Source organism: Narcine bancroftii, chromosome 14, assembly GCF_036971445.1.
Source record: "Narcine bancroftii isolate sNarBan1 chromosome 14, sNarBan1.hap1, whole genome shotgun sequence".
NCBI lineage: Eukaryota > Metazoa > Chordata > Chondrichthyes > Torpediniformes > Narcinidae > Narcine > Narcine bancroftii.
Window position 1 is genome coordinate 63,254,378 of NC_091482.1, and position 23,849 is coordinate 63,278,226.

At 47.3% G+C, this 23,849-nt stretch overlaps 1 protein-coding gene across 3 annotated transcripts in view; it reads left to right on the top strand.

The window, feature by feature from the left end:
- Nucleotides 1-23,849, top strand: part of LOC138749486 (transducin-like enhancer protein 3) — a 69,517-nt gene that overhangs the window by 21,638 nt on the left and 24,030 nt on the right. For 2 of the 3 annotated variants that reach the window (XM_069910885.1, XM_069910884.1), the window contains exons 5-8: nt 1,008-1,070; nt 2,617-2,691; nt 18,402-18,603; nt 19,315-19,331. In XM_069910885.1, the coding sequence (XP_069766986.1) occupies nt 1,008-1,070; nt 2,617-2,691; nt 18,402-18,603; nt 19,315-19,331 (357 nt within the window). Of the gene's footprint in view, nt 1-1,007; nt 1,071-2,616; nt 2,722-18,401; nt 18,682-19,314; nt 19,332-23,849 lie in introns of all 3 variants that reach the window. The other variant, XM_069910886.1, reaches the window with a different exon arrangement.

Consider the following 23,849-nt stretch of genomic DNA (forward strand, 5'->3'; position numbering starts at 1 on the left):
CAGGAAGCCAAAGATCTAGTTGCAGAGCAGGGTGCTGAGGCCTGGAGCAGGGTGCTGAGGCCTGGAGCAGGGTGCTGAGGCCTGGAGCAGGGTGCTGAGGCCTGGAGCAGGGTGCTGAGGCCTGGAGCAGGGTGCTGAGGCCTGGAGCAGGGTGCTGAGGCCTGGAGCAGGGTGCTGAGGCCTGGAGCAGGGTGCTGAGGCCTGGAGCAGGGTGCTGAGGCCTGGAGCAGGGTGCTGAGGCCTGGAGCAGGGTGCTGAGGCCTGGAGCAGGGTGCTGAGGCCTGGAGCAGGGTGCTGAGGCCTGGAGCAGGGTGCTGAGGCCTGGAGCAGGGTGCTGAGGCCTGGAGCAGGGTGCTGAGGCCTGGAGCAGGGTGCTGAGGCCTGGAGCAGGGTGCTGAGGCCTGGAGCAGGGTGCTGAGGCCTGGAGCAGGGTGCTGAGGCCTGGAGCAGGGTGCTGAGGCCTGGAGCAGGGTGCTGAGGCCTGGAGCAGGGTGCTGAGGCCTGGAGCAGGGTGCTGAGGCCTGGAGCAGGGTGCTGAGGCCTGGAGCAGGGTGCTGAGGCCTGGAGCAGGGTGCTGAGGCCTGGAGCAGGGTGCTGAGGCCTGGAGCAGGGTGCTGAGGCCTGGAGCAGGGTGCTGAGGCCTGGAGCAGGGTGCTGAGGCCTGGAGCAGGGTGCTGAGGCCTGGAGCAGGGTGCTGAGGCCTGGAGCAGGGTGCTGAGGCCTGGAGCACTGGCCTCAATCGGCATGGATAAGACTGCACGCTTTCCGTCATTCTGAGACTAGACATGGGTCTTAAAGTTCAAGTTGGTCGCTGTTTTTGACTGATGTGAGGTTCTAAATGTTAGACTATCCAGCCAACTGCTTGATGGGATCAATTATTGTTTCCTAATCCATAAATATCTTTGGAAGCAGATGTTCAGTCTTTCATATTACAGTTTGTTTTCACAACCTTGAGTGTACAGACTTATCTCAAGATACTCATCAACCTTTTTCTCCTTCCTGTTCAGACAGAGATCGCCAAAAGATTGAACACCATCTTGGCACAGATCATGCCTTTCCTTTCACAAGAGGTAAGTGATCCTGAACATCTCTTGGACTTCTCACCAATTTACACTCTACAGTGGCTTCTTGATTTGCACTCTCCTTCTGCTGTTGTGCATCTACACTAAGCAATGCCGTGACTCCTCTGTCATCACTGGACCTCATCCGCAAAGAAGATTGGGCAGTGGAGTTGGGGATCGGTGTGGGGGACAATGAAATCGGCCTTTGTGAATGTCCAGGTAGTTGCCTAGAGGAATGGTTATTGGTGAAACATGTATACTAATGGGAGGCCCTTTTCTGTTGCCTCTTGGGAGAGTAGTGGGGCTGAGCAGGGATATTTGTAACCTCACATGGATAAAGATGATGGGCTTATCTCAGGGTAGGGGAGTCTAAAACTAGAGGGTGTAGGTTTAAGGTGAAGAGAGAAAGATTTAAAGGGGAGCAGGTTTTTCACAAGGCGGGTGGTGAGTCTGCAGATCAAGGGAATATAGTAGAAACGAGTGCAGGTATGTGGATAGGAAAGATTGAGGGATTTGGGCCAAATGCATGATTAACAGGTAAGGCATATTGGTTGGCATAGAGGAATTGGGCTGAATAGCTTGTTTCTCTACTGTGTGAATCTGAGAGGTGGGGGGGGGGGTTTAAGAGACTATTGGTTCTTCTATTGTGATTGGTGTGCGACAAGGTGGTGGAATGCTGGGTGTACGCTCACTTGGCGAACTGTTTCCAGCACTGTTGGGATGGGGGCACGTGACTGGTTTGCTGGGTCCATCTGCCTTTGCCCTTTTCTGAGCAGACCATAGCTTTGTGCTCTGGACAGAGACCAAATGGTGTGCTGCTCTCCTCCCTCTTGCAGTGGGTTGTTACCTGCTGCCTTCAGTTCCAGAGTGAATCGAGATCCAATATCATTCCCACCCCCCCCCCCACCCCATTATCTAATTTAAAAAAAAATGGTGAACATTGGCACCTCCTGGTCGTGGCTTGATCTTGGAGAAGTCTTGATTCGTGACCAAAACTACCACAAAATATCCCAACTGAAAGCAGGATTGTTCAGGTTTGTGCCACTTAATGTCCATGGTCCCATAATCATTCAGTTACTGCGAGCAAGTCCACGGCAATTTGGGAAAAAGTGATTGCTAGCTTCAGGTAATTCTATACTGTGTCCCCACAGCGATTCCCTACTTACAAATAAAAAGTTTACAGGTACTCTACAGTATTTCATCTAGCTTTGCTAAGTACAGTATATAATATGGTGTTTGTACACTGTCCATAATTCCCAATTTCACAGAAGCATCATGGACATTAAGCAATGTATTAATGCAGAGTGAGGGTGGTCAAGCATAACCTCCATTCCATTCTCTCACAGTGACATCTGCTTCATGGAGAATTACCCAGTCATTTCTACTGTGGTCCAATCTTGTGACTGTGCCCCCAAAGGCTGGGAGGCAAGTTCTGTTGTCTTTGGGTGTTGAGCACTTTTCTGGTTCTCCGGCTGGTCTCTGAAGGCAAAGTTGTCTGTGAGTTTGTGGGTGGTGTTTAATGTTTTCTTTGTCTCGTCCACTCCTTGTCCCTCAGCACCAGCAGCAAGTAGCTCAAGCGGTTGAACGTGCCAAGCAAGTGACTATGACGGAACTAAATTCGATCATCGGGGTACGTGGAGTTCCCAATCTGCCTCTCACAGTGTGTACACCTTCTTTTTACTTAACATTTAGAGGACTGGTTTGCAGTCACCTTTTTGAAAGGATGGTGGTTCTTATTAATGTTTTTCAAAGGTGATCTTTAAGGAATTGGCTAGGAGTGATAAGGGTGCAGCGTACTGGCAAAAACTGCTCCTTCGCAGGCTGTCACTGAGCTAGCTGCCTGTTGAAGCCTACCTGTGGCGGATTGTGTGCTTGTTCTGGGCTACTCTCGGCACACACGGTGGGCTGTGTGCTGAAGGGAGCCTTGATCTCTGTGCGGAGTCGTTGCTGTTAAAGGTTCCTCTCTTTCCAGTTGTTTCTCCCTGCCAACAACTTGGAGAAGAGCAGCCTCTCGTCTTTGACTCTTTCTCTCCAGTCCCGGAGTCAAACTCCATCTGACTTGTAAGTGCTTTGTGCCATGCTTTACCCTTGCCTTTAATCATGTATATTATGAATTGTCCTGTCATCAACAGCTGTTTGCAAGAAGCTCCATATTTGCCCCCCCCTCCCCCCATCCTTTGAACAGGGAAGTGTTTTCCCCATTCCTGAAGGGCCTGGCCTGAAGATTTGACTTTAACTTCCATGGGGTTTTCTTCACATTATCTCCAACCTTCCATTTCTCCATTGTTTTCCCCCACCCCCAACTTGTCTGGTCTGCGTGATCTCTCCTCTTGTGTTGTTGCCCAGGGTCCAGGCAATATTCTGGTGAAGAGAGGAGTAAAACCTGAAAGTCTGCAGACACAAAGCTGGAGAAACTCAGTAGGTCAAGCAGTGTCCTTTCTACAGTAAAGCTAAAGATACATCACCAACTTTTTGGGCTTGAAGATGTGAGCAAAATATTGGCAGGACAAAATGTTTGTATGCCTGCCCACATTTTGCTCATACCTTGATGAAGGGCTGATCCCGAAACTTTGATTGTGTATCTTTGCGATGTAAAGAACACTGTTTGATTTCCTCCAGTATTGTGTTTTTACAATATTCTGGTGCATGTTTTCCACCCCCTCTATAGGTGTACCCAGATGTGCTCAAGGTAAGAAATGATGAAAGAAGGATTCCACCCCCACTCTTAATTATCCAAAGTAAAGGTACAATTTGAAGTGAGAGACACAAGTTTGCATCTGCTGAGGACTTTGGGGGTGTGTGCTCCATGGCTGGAGAATTTAACGCTTTGGACTCCGTGTCCCAGTTTTCCAGGGCTACCAACATGCGCATCTACTCGGTATCCTGGTGTTCAGGGACTGATTTTTTTTTGTACCCGACTACCAGCTAGTTCATACTGGTGTTTGTACTGTAAAGGTTCACTTATGGACCAAGTCCAGCATATATATTATGACAGGTTAAAAATGGCTGGAGCCCAAAGGGTTAAATTCCTCTCTGCCTCTGCTAGCAGGACTTTGGGGAATGTTGCGAGATGTCTCCTTTTCCTGGAGTGGAAAGTAACTCCAACCTCCAAGTCAACTAAGCTCCAAACTGGTCCTCTGCCGGCTCCCTGAAGATACTGTAACTATATACTTGGGAGATTAGAAGGTTTGATAATGACATTAAGTAAAGATGATTTTATGTAGGGCAGAAATGCTGGCCACTGATATTTTATTTGCTAGCCTTAATGCACATGTGTAATCATGGGTTTCTATCAGTAACGACGTGGGTTCAGTTTGGCTGTCCACGTGATTGCTCCCTCAGTCTCCACATTTCAGCACTGGACCAACTTGCTCATTCTGCAGCACATGTTGGGTCATGGAGTTCGGGAGCTCTCTTCCAGATGGCAAGGCTGCAACTGATTTTGCCTCTAGCACTTCCTTAAAGACTCAACAGTTTGCCTGATCAGCAGGCTTGGTGACGGCGTTCCCATCCACCACCCTTTCTGACTGTGTGAATGCACAACCGGCTCCTACAATGTTGTGTTTTGATGCAAGTTGCCATAGAAATTAATTGGGTTAAATTACTGTTGAGCGCACCCAATGATCAGTTTGGTTTGTGATGCGACAGTGATGCATTTGGTGTGCAAAGACTTGTGTGTGTTATTAGTCGGGGGTGGGGGGGGGGTGTGAGGGGGAAGGAACAGTTTTTATAAATAAAAGATGACATTATTCACTAAGGATTGGAGATTTGTACAGTGGAGGAAACTGTCATGGGCATTCTGAGCTAGTCTAAGGCCTAATGACAAATGTGTTTCATGTTGGCCTTCTGCTCCAAGTATGATTTGATCAACTCTTTACAATTCTTTTTCTGATTCTGAAGATAAAGAATCAATAGCCTCAGCTCTTTCTGGAGAGCTCTTAATGCATGTTAAAGGTTTCTTTCCCCTGTTGCAGCGAGATGTGTAGGAGGCGAAAGAATAGTTTGACTGGCCTTTTATTTTCAGTGCTGTTTTATTGGCCAGTCTGCAGGTTGTAGCAGCTGGAGGGAGATATTGGGATTCAATTAAAGCAAATGAGTTAGGCCTGTGACCCCCATTTTCGAGGTAATCGCTTCCTCGAATCTGACTGAATAGGGTTGTCGAGCTGTCATTAACAAGCCAGCCATTCAATCAGCCTGTCTGATAAACTATTGCAAGCCTAGAATTACGGGCAATCAGGGGGAACCTCTGCTGTGGTTCTGCGCTTGACCGCCCCGTGCACATTTGATAAAGTACGAGCGTTTTTGTCTTTTAGAGAGCGCTTTAAATGTTGAGGGAGGTGGTGGTTACACCTCTTCTTTCCCCCCCCCCAAACCAAATCCGCGCTAGAAGATGTCTCTGGTGGTCTGTTTAAGTTGCAGCATTAATCATGCCAATTCACTTTGTCCTTCCGCTGAACCTAATGACCCACAGTGGTGTGACGGACACCCACCTTAAACCTTCTCCACTGAAGCGGTTGATTTGAGAGAATTTCGATCTGGTTTTTAAAAAGACCTGGTAGTTGGGATTAAAATGCCTCACATCTGTTGCTGATCTCTCCTGTGTGCTTCCTGTGGCCTTCACCGTGGAAGGCGATGCGGTGAACATTTACCCCTACGGAGCGCACCTTTTGATTTCCTCCCCTTTCTTCGCTGATCTTTTAATTTTTTTTTACATGCCGTACTCTCTCGCCCACGCTTGTGTGAAACATGCAAAAAAAAAACCCCGGCTTTCAAATAATCTGCTCTGTAACCCACACTCCCAGATGTGATCAGCAGGCTGACATGTAAGACAATCCTTTCACAATATGTGGCAGCTGTACTGGAAACTGTGAAAAGGTATTATATGGTGGGTATTTGTGCAGTTTTTTGTCCTCCAAGGCCAAGCTTTTTGAATGTAATTTGCTTTTTTTTTAAATATTTGAGAGCTCTGACCCATTCGCCTCTTGGGTCAGTAACTTTGTCTCTCTCCAAGGCAGGGGCAAGTTGTATTGTATCTGGTGATGTTACTGAACAACAAGAGGTTTTAAGTTTTGTTCCTAAAACTTGCTCAAAGAGCTTTTTTTAAAAAAAAACTATTTTCAGAGCTGAGAAGTACCTGTGCTGCAAACAAAGTAGTCTGGATGTTGTCCTGCGATCTGCTCCTGGGGTCCTACTGCTGTTGATTTTCACAGAATCCTAGAAATCTGAGATGATTAAGGACCCAGAAGGAGGTCATTTGGCCCATCGTGTTTGTGCTGGTTGAGAAAACGTTGTTCGGCCAAATCCAGGAGTGAACCTGAAGGCCTTTCGTTTGGTAAAGCAAATAGTGCAGAGGATATGGAGATTCTGGAGAGAGATGTAGATAGGATAAGTGAGTGGGCAAGGGTCTGGCAGATGGAGTACCGCGTTGGTAAATGTGAGGTTATCCACTTTGGAAGGAAAAAATAGAAGATCAGACTATTATTTAAACGGTAAGTGATTGCAGCCTGCTGCCATGCAAAAGGACTTGGAGTGCTTGTGCATGAATCGCAAAAGGTTGGTTTACAGTTGCAACAGGCTATTGAAGGTGGGCCATTGCTAGAGGGAGGAATTTAGGAGCAGGGAGGTTCTGCTGTAACTGTATGAGGAACTGATGAGGCAGCATCTGGAGAACTGCGTGCAGTTCTGGTCTCCTTACATGAGGAAGGATGGACTGGCTTTGGAGGCAGCGCAGAGCAGGTTCACCAGGTTGATTCCAGAGATGAAGAGGTTAGTCTGAGGAGAGATCGAGTCATCTGGGTCTGTACACGCTTGAATTTAGAAGAATGAGAGGGGATCTTCGAGAACATAAAATTATGAAAGGCATGGAAAAGATAGAAGTAGGTATGTTGTTTCCATTGGAGGGGAGACTAAAACAGGGAAACATAGCCTCAAGATTCAGGGTAGTAGATTTAGGATGGACAAGAGGAGGAACTGCTTTTCCCAGAGGAAAAGGTACAATTTGTACAAAAGGTGAATCTGGAAATTGCTGCCTATTGATGCAGTGGAGGTGACCTCAGTAAATGTATTGAATAAATTTTTTTTTACATAGAAAGGAAGTGGAGGGATGTGAGATGAAGGAAAGTGGAGATGAGCCTATCATCAGAACAGCCATGATCTCATTGAATGGTGGAGAAGGCCTGATGAGCCAGATAGCAGACTCCTGCACCTATTTCTTGTGTTCACTTGAACTGCTTCTCAAGCCTTTCTCCCACCTCTTCATTGATTTCTTGACCAATGAGGAGAAAGCTCTGCTGACTGCAGCAGGGGAATTAAAGTCCAACCCCTTGAGCGAGTCCTTTCTCCCCCCCTCTCTCTGCCATTGGTAGTTGTCTCTTGAGTGGTGGTCTTCTTTGTAGGCCAGGTGACCATCTGCATGATCTGGCAGCATCAGTTTGTTTTGTCCCCCTCCAGTAATGTGGTTTCAAATGTAACGGTACTTTAAAGTTGCTTTAAAAAAAAAAAAAAAAAAATGTGTGCATGGTTCATCTCGTAGTGGAAGTGACTGTCGTTTATGCACTTGATGGAAGATTGAATTAGATTGTGCCAGAAATTGGAGTGCATGTCGATGATGTGGAAGCCCATCTCAGTCGGGGCACGCAGGAGACCCCAGATGCTCGAATTTGAAATGAACCACACCCGCTGCTGAGAGCATCCGTAGGAGAAAGGGAGTCCAGAAGCATTGACCATTCTCTTCCTTCCACTGATGCTGCTCGACCTGCTGAGATCGTGTTTAGTCACCGTATGGGTTCAGCGTCCTGTTGAGTTTGAGGAAGATGATTATTAGCTGAGGATCTTGGTTTTTGTTCTTTTGTGAGAGTTGGAAAGAGTGTGCAGATTCACTTTGGGTGGAAAGGTGGACGAAGAAAACAGTTTTTAGATACGAGGTCTCCACATTTACAAGATTCAGGCTCCTCACTGATGCAGCTTTGTGGGGATGGCCTAAGCAGCACCCCAACCATCTCTACTTAAGGCAGGAGCCAAGCTGTGTCTGTCCTTCCCAGAGGGAGTTGACCTAAAATGCATTGTGTGATTATATGATCCATTGTTCGATCCTGGTTGATCTACCTTTTGTATATTTAGTGACCTCTGGAAATCTCTTTGGTCCTCCATGTCCTTTGAGCTATTGACACCCTGAGAGCCTTGCCATTGGGTCTTGACTAAGCCCTTTATTTCAGTTCAGATTGATGGCAGCTGTTGTCATGTTGAAATTGATGAGGTGGGGGCAGTGGAGCCCAGGGTGGTAATCTTGAAAGCATGGAGTGTGTTTGGAGGTGGTAGGGTGATCAGTGAGTTGCAGGTTAAGATTCTGGGGTTCCTCCTGTTCTGGAAGAGCATTGGATATCTGTTGTGGTCTATGGCACCATCTTGTAAATCTTGGTTTACATGAGAGGCTGGTTGGTTTGAGTTGCCCTGTTCAGTGAAGATCTGAACTGCAAAATCTTGAAATTTCCTGTATTGTCATTTTCCTCCACACAGCCCCCTTATTGGTCACCTCATATGTCAATAAAGTCTCATGGCCACTGAAAATCCAAGACTTCCTTGTGATTGGCTTGGCTGACGCTGAACAACCAGCCAATGAAGTGTTGAATGAAATCTTCTTTTGGAGCTGCTGTTACTTCCCTCACCTGTACCTTTTTCCCTTTTTGTTTGCTGGTTAAGAATTTCCTGGCAAGGCTGGCGAACTATTTCCCTCACTGCCTGTGCACTGAGCAGTTGAACGGGTCTGGAATCTTGTACAGGCCTGACGCTGAGGATGGCAGACTCCCTCATGATGAGGATGTTGGTGAACAGGATGATTTTCTTTTGCAAATTTCAAGGTCATTTGCTGGTGGTAATATCCTGTTCCAGGTTTATTGAATACCACAAATCTGAATCCACAACTTTCAAGGTGGAATTGGACTCTGGTCACAGGCAGAGAAAGGAAGCCTCTGTTCCTCATTCACAGAGGTTAATCTTTGATCCCTGCTGTCTCCAAGACTGTTTGGGCTGGCTGCCCCTCCACCTTGGGTCTGGTGTCTGCAGCCTCTGCTGGGTCACTGGTGACTCGATTGCTGTTGGTAACCTGGAGCACATTTTGCATCCAACAGGAATCCCCCTGTGGGCTAACGAGAGCCCACCCCGTTGCGATTCAACAAAAAAAGAGTTATAAAGTGAGTGGCAAGAGATCAGAGATGTTGCCAAGGTTTGCTCACTGCTCTCGACAAACACAAAGTGAATGCAGATGCCTGTAACTTGAGGTGGATAATGAGCAGCAGATACTTGGTGATAGGGACTGATCTGGACAAGTAAAAGTGCTTGGCTGGTTGAAGCAAATAATTCACTCAGTAAATTAAGCTATCAACATGCAGGAAATCGAGAGTGAAGTCTGTTGATGTAGAGAGATTGTCGCCTTGCGGGGAACTGTTAAATGTTGTACTCGAGCAATTTAGTCCGTGTTTTGTTGTTGGCGTGTTTTGAATTGGAATTACTATTAGAGCCCCAGTCCCTTCATCTCTGTGGCAGTTTCCGTTCTTCCCCCCCCCTCTCTGGTTCGACCTTCTTCCATGACTATTTCCCTGTGAGTATTCTAACCACTTGCTCCTACCCTTTCATTTCTATCTGGGTCCATCTGCCCTTCACCTCCCCCCCCCCCTAATGGCTTTAGATGCATCACTGTTGTCCCCTTCTCTTCACGCTGGATTCCAGCACTGGCAGCCTTTGTCTCCATTTCCCTCCCCATTCCACATGGTTTGACCGCTCTTTCTCCACTTGACCCACTTCTCTTGTCTCTCCCTCTGGAACCTGCCATTCAAATGTCTCTGTCCATCATTCTTCACCCCTCCCTGGTTGGCCAATCCCCTGCTGTCCACTCTGTACTCATTATGCTGGTCAACTCCAACAGTGAAGGCTTCTGGCCTGAAATGTTGACAATTTTCTCCCTCCGACCCATTCAGTTGCCTGAGCTCCTTTCTGCTCTCCATAGGGCTCAGTTGACATTGCACTGCATTACAATTCCATTGACCTTTGCTGAAAGTAGCCCTTCCCCATGGCTGAGCTTTGGAACTCTATTGTTGACCCAGGCCAAAGGTCTGGGTAGCAAGCAGTTGGACCCTGGTGTGGGCAGAAGCCATCAAGCTATGTCCCCGTCATCGGGCCAGAGTTCTGGCCTCTTTGCCCTCGAAGGCTGGAGGGGGGTTCAGAAAAAGATTCGCGGAGAATGCAATGGAAGCTTGCTTGTGAATAACAGAGGGGCACGTGGACCTGTGGAGTGAAATGGAGCTGCCTTCTGATTGGGGTTCTATTTGAGTGGCCCATTCTTCCAACCAATCAGCAAGGAAGCATTCAGCATTGATATTGCACAAGCAGCAGGGGTGATTGTATTGTGGGGGGGGCGCAAATGCCAATGAACACTGGGTGTGGATGGTGTCCATCCTAGTTTTGTGGAGACTGATTTGGTGGAAAGAATGCAGAGATGTTGCTTGGTAAGTCTGCCATCAGAGTGGGTAATTGGCACAGAGGGTCAGGTCCTGATGGGGGAGGACTGTAGGAGGGAATGAATGGGGTCGACCAGATGGGCTGAATGACCACGTGTCATCCTCCAGGAGAGGAGTGAAGGGTTGGTGGATAGGGGCTCTTAATCCCAGTGAGGACCACCTTGGGATTGATGGTTAGAACTGGGGTGTGAAGCTGCTCCCAGTTTCAGGCAGCTTTGGGCTTCTTGCCTTCTGGAGGACTGAGTAATCTGGGAAAGCAACCAGGGGAGGGATCTGGGACATGGTCTTGTTGAATGCTGGCACAAGCTCAGGGGGCTGAATGGCCAGAGGCAGAGGGTGTTCACCAGCCTAGGTGAGCAGTGCAGGGCCAGATGTGTGCTGGGGTGGGAGTGCGAGAATGTGTTGCTGTCAGCTTTCACAAGGGGTGGAATGCAGAGGGATCTCTTTTAGGATGGGGCTGAGATGGTCCACCATTTAAATTTAGGATGACAGAGGTTCTGTCCTTTGCTCAAATCATCTTCTCTGTTGTTTTGGGTCAGGTTGCAAGGAGAATGTTGTCGAGACATGTCTGCCCTCAACAGCCTGCAGACTTTTTGTGTAGTTCAGCTCTTTGCAAACACAGATCACAAGCTCAGCATAAATGGGTTATGGGCTCCAGGTGGGCCAGCCAAAAGGGCCAATTTGTTCGGTAAACCAGTGTGCCAGGGTTCAATGGGATCTCAGAGCGGCCCGTCGCCCTGGTTTAAAACATGGAGTCAGTGTAAATGGGTGATGGATGGTTGGAGCAGTTTCAATGAGCTGAAGAGACCCTCTGGGGTTAGGAACCTGAGGCCGTGCTACTCATGGGATTGGCCATGGTCTCTGTTTCTGTGCTCCTGGATGCTTTTTTTCTTTATCTTTGCTGGTTATTACAAAAGACCTTGAGTAGTTTTGTGTGTGAGACTTGCTGAATGATGGGTATGACCCTGGAGTGACTGACAAGCTCATTAAAATTGTGGAATTGGAGAGATGTCTCCATGAGTGAACTAATAAACCCAGTGAGGAGTCTCTTCCTGTGAGTAGCGAGGGACTATTGGTTGGGGTCTAGAGGGAAAGCTGGATAAGCTCAAGGGGCAGGAGGACTTGGAGGAGGAAGAGGTCCATCAGGGGGTTTTGCTGAGAATTGTCCATGTACTCCCATCTACACTGGCTGAGAGGCTCATTCCTTGATTGAGAATTGGCCCTGTGATCCTCAGTCGCTGCATCCGGGCTTTGTGGTGAGAGCTCCATGTGCTCCCATCCACACCGGCTGAGAGGCTCATTACTGTGATCACCAGATCCAGTAACATTCTTTGGGCCAAACAGTACCTTGTACAAGAAGATAGATTTTCAGATTTATTGTCCGAGTACATGGCATGACACCTCATACAATCTTGAGATTCTTTTTTCCTGCAGGCGAGGTGGAATTGTACTTAATGGTAGTGCAAAAATACTGTCCACCGTGCACACATATAAACAAAGTGAAATGTAAACTGCAAGAGAGTTGGAGCGAATCAAAATCATTGTTTTGTCGTTAATGCCACCAAATTTATTGTTTTGTGGCAGCATCACAGTGTAAACCACTACTTTTTTCTTGCATTTTTTATTTTGTAAAGTTGTTTCTATGGTTCATTATTGAAAAATCCATGAAGTGCAAAAGTAAGAATCCTTAAAAGTAAGTCCTGATTGAGTTTGATGTTGAGGAGTTTAATGGTGGAGGGGGAGCAGCTGTTCCTGAACCTGGTGGTGCGAGTTTTTTGGCCCCAAGACCTCTTTCCTGGTGGTAGCAGCAAAAACAGTGTGTGTGCTGGGTGGTACGAACCATAGAACACTGCAGCTCAGAAAACAGGCCATTCAGCCCCTCTAGTCTGTGCTGATCACTATTCATTCCCATTCCATAATCCTCCAGACCTCTCCCCTCTATGTATCTATCCAATTTATTCTTAAAACTTAAGATTGAGCCCACATTCAATGCATTGGATGACAGCTTATTCCCCACTCCCACCCCCAGTCTGACTGAAGAACTCCTCCTCACCCCCCACCATGTACCCATAAATCGTTCCCCTTTCAGTTAAAACTATAATCTCTCATATTTATCTCCCCCAATCTAAGTGGATAAAGCCTACTCTGTCTCTACCTCTCAATCTTGTAAACCTCCATCAAATCTCCCCTCATTCTTCTATGCTCCTTGATGGATCCTTGATTGCTGCTGCTCTCTGACGGCAGCATTCCCAGTAGATGTTATCGATGATGTGGAGGGTTTTACCCATGGTGTTCTGGGCTGTGTCCACTACCTTTTGCAGAGCTTTACGCTCAGGATATTGGTGTCCCCACACCAGACAGTGATGCAGCCGCTCAGCACTCTTTCCACCACACCTCGGTAGAAATTTGCCAGGGTTTCTGGTGTCATACCAAACCTCCACAAGCTGAGGAAGTAGAGGCGCTCTCTTCACGATGCCATTGGTGTGTTGGGTCTAGGAAGATCCTTCAAGATGGTGACTCCCAAGAACTTAAATTTGCTCACCCTCTCCACCTCTTTTTTTTTTCCCCCCCCCCCACCACTTCTTGAAGTCAACAATCAGCTCCTTGGTTTTGGTGATGAAGCATTTCTGATAGATATAAGCAGCAGGTGGGTCCGTGGGTTCTGGCTGGTCACGTACGGCTTTGCGGGCATTCTTATGGGTGCTCATTTATTGTGCAGCCTGGAAGGGCCACTGGTCTCTGTGAGGACAGCGTGTGGGAGAGTCGGGGGTCGGATGTGAAGCTAATGAATTCCGGCTGTTGCTCTACTGACATTGCTGCATTGAGTGAACATTGGAGAAGGGGAAATTTGGTTAATTTGATTATTCAATGCCTCTGTGTCTGGCTTTATCTTTGTTTTAAATGTTTTGTAATGGGGAAGACGGGATGGAGACGGTGGGAGTGAAGTTTTAAAAATGTAACGTCTGAAATCTTTTCTCTTTTCATTCCCAGCAGCACCACGCTATCTACCCACCACTCATGGTTAGTCCCTCCCTTCTGATCGATCTCTCTCACACTCTCTGCCATGTCTCCAGCATGCCATCGCTGTGATTCACTGCTTCTGTGCGCCAATTGTGCATGCGCGCAGGTCTTGCCGCTTACGCTGAGCCCACAGCTTCCAAACACTACTTGTTGGCGAGCAATTTTTAAAGGGACAAAAATCCCTCAGCAAACACCCACACTATCCCTGTCCTGCATTTCCCCTCCCAAAACTCCCCACCTACCCCTCGCTAGTGCCAGCTGAATTAGCTGCTCCCTTTGAGTGAAGCATGATGTCCATCACAGTTTTCCCTCCAGGAAGGGCTAGTTCCATGTTCAATCCCTTTCCCAATACAATTTCTGGAACTCGATTGGAACCAAAGCACAAAACCAGTGGGAAGATTTCTGTTCAGTGTCCTTGGATCTGCCTTGTCAATTGCCCTAGGGTTTAGTGACCTTGCTTTGTAAGGGATGGTCAGCCAGGGGTGTTTTTTGATGCTGTGGGGGAACCTGTAGATTCACTAGCATCTGGAGTGTAAGTGAAGCATGCATGTGTTCAGTTGTCTATTGTCTCAGCTCTTCCTGCCTGGTCAGATTCTGGGTTTGCTTCCTGTCCTGTGTGTGTCTCCCTTCATCTTGTGTCTCTGCGATGTTTTAGGGAAGCATCTCTGATTAGGGGTTTATGCTGGAGAGAGAAAGCTGTCGTGCGATCGTCATCTGCCAATTGTCCAGGAAAATGTTAACTTTGCTCCTAACCATCTGACTTGATCTAGGGCCATTGGTGTTCCATCTCCCTATTTCCCCCCCTCCCCCCTGAAACCCAAAAAAATCTAGCCTAGATGGAGTGGGTAAATCCCATTGGAGATTTGAAGGTTTGCCTTTGCATCACCTGGGTGAAAAATGAAGTCCTGGAGCAGCCCACATCTGCTGAAGTTACCTGAATCAAACTTTGGACCTGACTCATCGAAGGTGCTCGTGCCTCACTCTCCTGCTCCTCCTTCCATTGGCCTGGAAATGTGGCCAGTTTTAGCAGTTGTCCAATTCCTTTTTGGGGAAATTCCCACTACAGGCCTTTATACAGTACGTTTCCCCATTATCTGAAAAGCTTGCCACTGGATGTTTTTTGGTTAACTGGATTTTTTTGGTTAAGAATACTTCTGTCAGCGATTTTTATATATTTTAAAAAAAATCTATTTATTTATTTTTAAAAAAAAACAACAGAAGGCTTTTCAAGCATGAAATAGTGTTTAATTCTTACCTAAAGACAATGTCGGCAGTGTTATCTGGTGGATGTTTTGCTGTTGTACAATACACAAGAGCTCTGTTGGATTCAAAATGGCGCTAACAGTGAGTCAGAGGCCCACATGAGCACGTCAGGTGAAATCTTTTTCAACTTGTGATGTCGTGTCGCCTCTGGGGGTCAAGAAAAAAAAATGTTTGGATAATTGAACTTTTTGGTTAACTGAACTTGGGGTACGGGGAAATGTACTGTACTAAACTGAGCCTTAAATACTGAGAGCTCTCTCGTCCCCATTGTTTCTGATTTAGTGTCACCAATCTCTGACACAACAGTGGGAGTTCCAGTTCACAATAATTTTTTAAAAATTGCTTCATCAGCTCTTGACCACAGAGTAAATAAACTTGTCCATTCCCAGCTACCTAAACTGTATTTTAGACCAATAGCCAACCAGCAGACGTTTTGTTTTTTTAAAGTGCCTTTTTTGTTCAATCCCCTTGTTTAACTCTTGTTGGTGCCCAGGAAATGGAAACTTTATTCTTGAATTCCTTAGATTAGTGTTCTCAACATTTTTTCCCCACTCATTCCACCTTAAATAATCCCTTGCCAGCCACAGATTGCCCATGCCATAGGTGCTCTGTGGTTAGTAAGGGATTACTGAAGGTGGGGAGGGGGGGTAGGGAGTTGAGAACCACTGTCTTAGATAGTCCAGAGAGCCAGATATGCACCCAGTCCATGCTGGGGACTATGTATGTGATCAGAAGCGTGTCTGGCTTGTCTCCCCCAATTTGTGTATAACATCCAAACTAGCAAGGGCAGAGAAATGCAGGAGCTGCTGCCTTGGGGAATCCATGAGCTGGAGGGACTCGGTGAGTCAGGCAGCATCCAAAGAGAGAGATGGACCCTCCACACTTTGGGAAGGGGCCCTGTTTTCGAGACTTGAGGACCCTGGCTGTGATCTTGCTGCTCTGATTAAGGTTCTGCCTCTTTTAATGCTTAGCCATGCAGTTCAGGGTGAAAATTGATTGATTTCTCCTTTGGGGAGAGGTCACAGATATTTTGTGGGGCATTTGGAATCCTGGAGCCAAAAAGCTGCTTCCACGTATAAAATTAACATCCTTTCCCCCTTGAGGACTGTTGGAGAGCCACCTCAGGATTCCAGCTGATCACTGCCACTTCAGGCCAATGGGAAGACTAATTTAGGCTAGGCCCATCTCCCATAAATTATTGAAATTGCGAGAGAATGTAGATTGGATGTGATCTGTTGAAGGAAGCAAGTTCAGGCAATCAGTTTCTATCTGGGTCTGTTTGCTAAGAGGTTAGTGGGATCAGGATTAATGGGAACTTTCCAAAAAGAATTAGGCAATTTCTAAAAGGACCAGCATTTCCTGGCCAATGGATAAAAGGAATGGGCACCTTCGATGAATCAGGGCAGTCACAGTGCACTGAATCTGTGCTCAATAACACTGACAGCAATTTTTTCCCCAAAAAGCTTGCTTCCTGAAAGAAAAATTGAGGATTCTGATAGACAACTTCAAGCTGAATGCAAAGAAAATTTCCAATTTGCTGTATCACGTAGAAAGATGGAGAAACATTCAATTAACTTTTATTGAATGTGGCATGTTTAATTACATAATGATGCTAAGCCAAGCTCTCAGGTTGACTGCACATGTTGCACAACAATGTGAGGAGCCCAGGGTTTGTCTTGGTCACCAATTTTCCAACTGAAGTAGAGCTCGTGGGCCTTCTTAATTAGTGCAGTCATGCTGCATCTTTGAGCCTTGAGTGTGTACTCACCACATATATAACTGAATGCATCGCAGCTGTGGTGACATTAACAAGACATTTCTGTTGTACAAAGTCTTCCTGAAGACTTGCAATTGTCAAGTACACTCACAATGCTATTGCCTGAAGGACATGTGCATCAACATGTGGTCAATCTACAGTATAAGCAAAGTAATGCACAGCATCTGTATATGTGAGCTGCTTTTATAGCCTGTCTGCATCTATCCTGACTAAGCACGACCAGGCCTAAGCCAACATTTGCATAGTACCTGCACTGAGTGCATTCCCAGGCAGGCTTGGACTGACCAAAACAGCTTGCTTTGTGTGGAATATACTAGTTGACTTGAAACATGACAGAAAACCACATAAGTAGATTATAATCTTTAAAAATAGTGGTATTTGATGAGAATTTTTTAAGATGATTTCCATAATCAGCCGCCCAAAATTCATAATGTACACCCAAAATGTTCAGGAAGCAAAATCTTTGTTGTCTAGTGTTATTATTTTAAGCTTTTGAATGCAGTGATTGACAGGAAAAGACCCACTGTTCCATTTTCATTCCCCCTTGTCTACACACCAATCCCCTGGGTCGCCAGATTCCATTCACCAGTAACCTGGGGCAAGAGGTGAAGATTGCATTGACTTGGAATCAGATTTTATCAACCATTTGAAAGGCTGTATCCCAAGTAATCCCAGGGGATGCTGTGATATCCAGGTGCTCCTGCCAATGCACTACCTTGTCAGGTTGAATCAGGAAGTTGTTTTAACTTGGCACCCCTGTTGGTTGGGGCTCTGTTGTGGATCCTGTATCAGAGTTTGCTTTTTGTGGCTTAAAGATCAAGTGTATAGATTCTGCTTTGAATGTTTTTTGGCTGGAGACATGTTGTGTTCATGTCTGGATTTTATTTAAAATTGCCTCAAGTTCAAACTCATGATGTCATGGCTGCAGATATTGGGAGGAGCATGGCAAATGAACAGGCGGTCAGAAGGAATCTGGACCAGCAGTGTTGAAGTCCTCTTCCAGGACTGGGAAAGGAGAGGGGAGTTGGGCAGTATTGAAGAGAAGGGGTCAGTGAGTGGACCAAGGAGAGAGTGAAGGATGGGGCCTAGTGACAAAGCAGATGTTAGAGCTAGGGGAAGGAGAGTGATCAGTGGAGGCAGACAAAGGGAGGGGGAGATCAGGCAGGGGGAGTTCCTCATGACCATGTTCCCTGGTCTGCAATGCCTTAGCAGAGGTGGCAATGGTAGGGATGGCAGCCTTGATCTTTGGAGCAGTAGGGTGGGTGTTCCTACTCACTCGGTGTTGGGCTGAACTGGTTGGCCAACACTTTGGCTTTTGTCTTCCCCCACCCCCCCTCCACTTCCATCCCTCTATCACACCATTCCCAGCTAAATATTAGAGCCAACACTGACCTCTTCCCCTCCTACCTTTGGTTGGGGGAGTGGCATTTTGATCAAAAGACTACCATGGTCCTCGGCCTGAAACAGCAGGAGTCCAAACCTTCAATGCCATGTGTTTGTTGCTGTCCCAACTTGGTGGTTAATCTTTGATTCGGATCTGAATAATTAACCTTTCCTTGTGGAATTTTTGCTCTTCTCTCGCAGGGCACGGCTGTGAGGCTTGTTTCTGTGTGAATGGCCCACTGCAAACTTCTCACGGTCTTCTTATTCTCTCTCTCCCTCTCTCTCCCCCTCCCCCCCTTACCTCCATCGTACTTTTTGCTTTGCTTTTACCATAATCTCTCTCCCGATCTCCTTCCATCACGTGTCCCATTGATTTCTCCACAGCAGCAGCAGCTCCAGGCCCAGCACCTCTCCCACACCCATGCTCCTGTCCAAATGCCACCCCACCCCTCCGGTCTGCAGCCACCTGGAATCCCCCCTGTCACCGGGAGCACCTCTGGACTTCTGGCGCTCTCCAGTGCCCTGGGCAGCCAGGCCCAGCTGTCGGTGAAAGACGAGAAGAACCACCACGAGCTGGACCATCGAGGTGAGGAAGGCCTCTGGCAAATCGCTGGAGGATTTCCCCTTGGGTTTGAGCAAGCTGGGGACCCCCGATTCAAACCAGGTGCGTTGCCTCCTGCATGTCAGTAAGGGGGTTGCAGCACAACCCAGCACCTCGCAGAGTTGTCTGATGGTGATGTGGGGAGGGCATAGCAGAGGGGCAGGCTGCTCTCCTCTTGTCTATTGTGGTCTCTGAGACAGGACGCTATGCCCGTTGACCTCATTGTAGTCTGCTTGATTGTGTATCTGTGAGGGGAGAGGAGGGGGAGGTTGCTCTCCAGCCTCTGAGTTTGGAAGCAATGTCCATTGAGTGGATGCCGCCACCAACTCAGCTGTTGGACACTCAACTCTTCAGCCAACCCAATGCTCAAGGTGGGAAGTTTATTTTTCACTTTTTGTTTTTAAAATGAGGTTAGAGAAGGGCCCATAACTGTTTCTTCACTTGCCTGTGAAGAATTGTCCATTTGGATAACACTCTTCATTTTCTGATTGGTGAGTTCACGTGAAAGATGAGCCAGTGGCAGGTCATGTGATGCTGTTTTTTTTTAATATTTATTGGAGTTGACACTACCAGCCCCTGGGCCCGTTATATTAATTGTATGACCTGCTGTACTGTGTTTGACTATTCTAATGGCTACGTTTTCCTTCTCCCTCCGATGGCTGATTCCTGACTGGTGATGTTGAACTGTGCTGTCAGAGAGGGATTCGAGCGTGGTGAGTGCTGAATCGCTCCCGTCTTGATTATTGGCTTTTAGTGTTTCAACGATCTTTCCTCCTGGTCTCCTTTCAACCCCTAAACAAGCACCACACACACTCTTATCCGACGCTCTTTCTTTTCAACTCTCAGAGACTTTGTAGAGTCCATCCACTCTTATCACAAGCTTCACAACCCGACAGAAGTGTCCTGTTCACAACTATTCCTGTGAATGTTGCGAGACAAAAATCTCGGTTTGTAGGTCAGTGGGGAGTGCGCGGAGTGAGCTTGTGGCCAAGTCTTTCCTGATCCACCCGAGTTTTCCTCTCCTTCACTTCTCCCTCTCCATCTCTCTGAGCAAGTGCTCACTGCTTGATGAGGAGAGTTTCTTGTGTAGTTGCCAGTTGGTTAGTGCGACTTTTTGATATTGCTCATTACTGGAGGAGGGAAACACAGGTTGGGACTCCTCAATATTCCCCTTTGACTGCTTTTTCCTTCCTATGGCCCCCTAGTAAGGGTACCCCTACCCAATCGCTTCCCCACTTTTTACTGTCAGATAATTAGACATCTCCTCGGCTATTTCCCTGGATCGGGAAACAGATGTTTGTTTCTATGCAGAGGCTTGGTCCAGTACTGCTGAGTTTTGCTGATTCCACATGAGCTAAAAGAATTATTGACATGGTAATCCTGGGTTTAGTAGGCTTGGTTTAGGATTTGGATAGATTTTGAGTTCCTTTTTCTGAAGGGAGGGATTGCTGCCTGATGTTGGAAGGTTGTAAATGGAAGAGAATGTGGAGAGGGATTGGAGGAGTTGAATATGGAATGTTCAACGCTCACTTTCCCTCTGCACACATCAGGCATGGTCATTCTTTGTGGATTGGGCCAGATGGTCCTTCGTGTGAATGGAGCCCTCTCTGAAAACTTCAGGAGCTTACTTGGGGCACAGATTGCTGATCTAGTCTCTGGTTTGATGGATTCATCACTTGAGTCTGTCTGAAACCCCTTTCACACTTGCCAGTGATCCCAGGAATCGAACGTCAATCTGCTCAATGCAAAATCTGCTCAACGCTGGCGTCAGATGACGTCATCTCACGCTGGGGATTGCCGGCCTTGACCCCTAGTACAATCCCCAGCATATGCAGGTGCCAGCGTTGAGATCAGGCAAGTGTGAAACGGGCAATTACATTGCAGGCCCTTCCTATTAAAGGTAGAACAGACCAAACGCTGGGGATAGACCCTTACAATGTGAAAGAGTTAGGAGTGGTCTAGTGTGAAAGGCCAAACCCCCATTCCTATCCCGGGACACTGAACGGCCGATTTACTGATTGGGGGCTTAAGAGAAGGGTTTACTGTTGGAAGTCTGTCATGTTCAACAGTAGCCTCTGTTCTCAGAAGTATTCTGCTGACTGGTTCACTTAAGCGGGGAGGGAAGAAAAGTTAATGTGTTGGCAAAATGGAGTTTTATTCAACTGAGATTTCTGCCTGCAATGTACAGGAAGCTCCTGACTGTGGATGTGCATCTTTCAACTTTCTTGTTTCCCTCCATCCCTTGCCTTAACTCCAAAACATCCCGTCTTATCGACAGATTAGTGCTGCATTTATTTTGTTATAGTGGACACAGACCGATCTTGTGCACAGCACCGGCTGTGGATTTGCCATACCTTTTGTCTGTGACCAGCCCATGAATACAAGTGGTGAATTATTGTTGCTTGCTCATTTGCTGGCTGCCTAAGCCATTTATTAGAGAGGCTTAAAGCGTTCAGCTAGCTTGTACTGCCAGTGTGAGCTTGTGTTTTGTGTGAGTGAGCTCCCTGAATACATTCAGTCAAGTCTGAAGTAATAAAAATCTCTTTTCCCCCCCCCACCCCCCCCATAATTAAGAAGACATTGTCCTCATTCGGGCATTCCTATGATCCAAATGCAGCTCACTCTGTACTTTTAACCCGAGTTATTGTGGTAAAGTGCAGATGTTTAACACTGGGGAAGGTTCTTTTTAGACATTGTTCATTTTTTTCACCAATGAAACACAAACTCCTTTGTGTGGCAAAATGGCCTTGTGGATATTGGGAGCAGAATTGGGCCATTTCGTACATTAACCCTGTGTTTCTATTTTAAATTATGGCTGATCTACTTTTCCTCTCAACCCATTCTGCCCTCTCCATGTATCCTTTGACATCCTTGGTAATCAAGAATCTCTCCTTCAAATATTCCTATTGTGAAGTCGAGATGGCGATAATGCTGATTTGTGTTGGAGTAGGAGGTGCCCAGCATTAACCTTGTTGGGGTCTCCACCGTGGTCTTTGTGCTGCTTGCTGAGGCCTTCGGAACTTTGGGGGTAAAGCTGTCTGCTTGCCCATTGACTTGCAGGCATACTGGCTGCTTGGCCATTGGAGGGCAACCAAGAGCGGCATAGTTGGCGGAGCGGTTTGAATCCTGCACTGTCTTGTTAGGAGTGTGTGGGTTTTCCCTGGGTGTTCTGGTTTCCACTGTTCAGAATGTAATGGGAGTGTAGATTAATGGGGTGTAAATTGGGTGGCATGGACTCATGGGCCAAAATAGCCTGTTACCGTGTTGGATGTCTTTTTGTTTTAAAAATCAGCATTTCTTCAATACTGTCCAGTGGGGAAATGAGTACGCTGTGGGACCCCTTATCTGACAGGTATGGAAATGGTTGAACTTTGACCAGAGTTCTTCAGGGGTTCTGAAAAGAAGTCTCTATTCTTTCAATCTTGCTCTTTTTCTCACTCCTGTCTGTGTGTGCTCTCGCTCTCTCGCTCTCTCGCTCTCTCGCTCTCTCGCTCTCTCGCTCTCTCGCTCTCTCGCTCTCTCGCTCTCTCGCTCTCTCGCTCTCTCGCTCTCTCGCTCTCTCGCTCTCTCGCTCTCTCGCTCTCTCGCTCTCTCGCTCTCTCGCTCTCTCGCTCTCTCGCTCTCTCGCTCTCTCGCTCTCTCGCTCTCTCGCTCTCTCGCTCTCTCGCTCTCTCGCTCTCTCGCTCTCTCGCTCTCTCGCTCTCTCGCTCTCTCGCTCTCTCGCTCTCTCGCTCTCTCGCTCTCTCGCTCTCTCGCTCTCTCGCTCTCTCGCTCTCTCGCTCTCTCGCTCTCTCGCTCTCTCGCTCTCTCGCTCTCTCGCTCTCTCGCTCTCTCGCTCTCTCGCTCTCTCGCTCTCTCGCTCTCTCGCTCTCTCGCTCTCTCGCTCTCTCGCTCTCTCGCTCTCTCGCTCTCTCGCTCTCTCGCTCTCTCGCTCTCTCGCTCTCTCGCTCTCTCGCTCTCTCGCTCTCTCGCTCTCTCGCTCTCTCGCTCTCTCGCTCTCTCGCTCTCTCGCTCTCTCGCTCTCTCGCTCTCTCTCGCTCTCTCGCTCTCTCGCTCTCTCGCTCTCTCTGGTACGAAGCTTGCTTCAGTGCAGAGGGAATTTGGTTATTGTCTGCTTGGGGCTGGGTGAGCAGCCTTTGTGTGCCCTTTCTGAGGGATGTTGGTGGGAGGTTGACATTCCAATCAGCTGTGTCCTGGGATCATATTGATTTCCTGGTGTCACTTGAGACAAAACCCTCACTCCAGCTCGGCAGCCCTTTAGAGCAACAAATGCATACTGATGAAAGCAACGTCTGTTTCAACAGCAAAGCCTCTCAAAACAATATTGCCTTTCTGTGGTTTTTAAAAAAAAAAAATCAGAGAAATGAGAGTTTGTCATATACACAAGTAAAATGTACCAAATGCAGCAAAATCCTTACTTGCTGAAGCCACACAGTTTAAGAGAAATCCTTCGGAGAAGGTCATGATCCCAATTCATTCATAAAAATGAAAACGTTTTTCTTGAGTAGAGTCTATCAAAGCATCGATAATATTTAGTGAGTTGGCTGTGTGCCTGTGGAGGTTGGGCTGACTGATTATTCCTCACTGCTTGACTCTGCTATTCTCAGCTTCACTGACTGGGAAGAAAGGTTTCGTTTGGTTTGACTGGAACTGAAGAGATGAGAACAGTCCCCAATAACCCTTCCGCAGGAGGCTTGAATAGTCGTGAAGAACACTTATTACTCAGCTTGGCCCCACTGGGTAGCAACCTTTTGAGAATTACAAATGGACACTAATTGCGCGCGCTCTGTCTGCCTGCCTCCCTCCCTCCCTCCCCCCCCCACCCCCCTCTCCAGATAGGAGTCTGCCAAGTTAATTTTGTGCCTTTCCACCTTCAGTAGCTGTTCTTGAGAGATCCTTTCAGTGCAAGCCTCTGATTCTATGCCTGTGGCAGTTTGGAAAGAAACGGGGCCCATGTTTCGTGTAAAGGGCTGACTGATTAGCAAGTTGTTGGCTTGTGTTCAGCCCCCAGGCTAAAGTCGCCTTCTTTGTGTAGCTAGCTGGCTGAGCTGTTTTTTTTTTGGGAATAGTTGAATAGAGTCTGAATCTTGCTGCTTGCAGAATGCAACTCCCTCCCCCTCTGCCTGGCTTCACCCTTTAACTGAAGAGTTCAGTGATGAAAGCCTGCTCGGGTCCAGCCTTCAGCAAGGAGCAGAATTGCTTTGAGAAGTCCCCAAGTGTTTGGTAGTTGA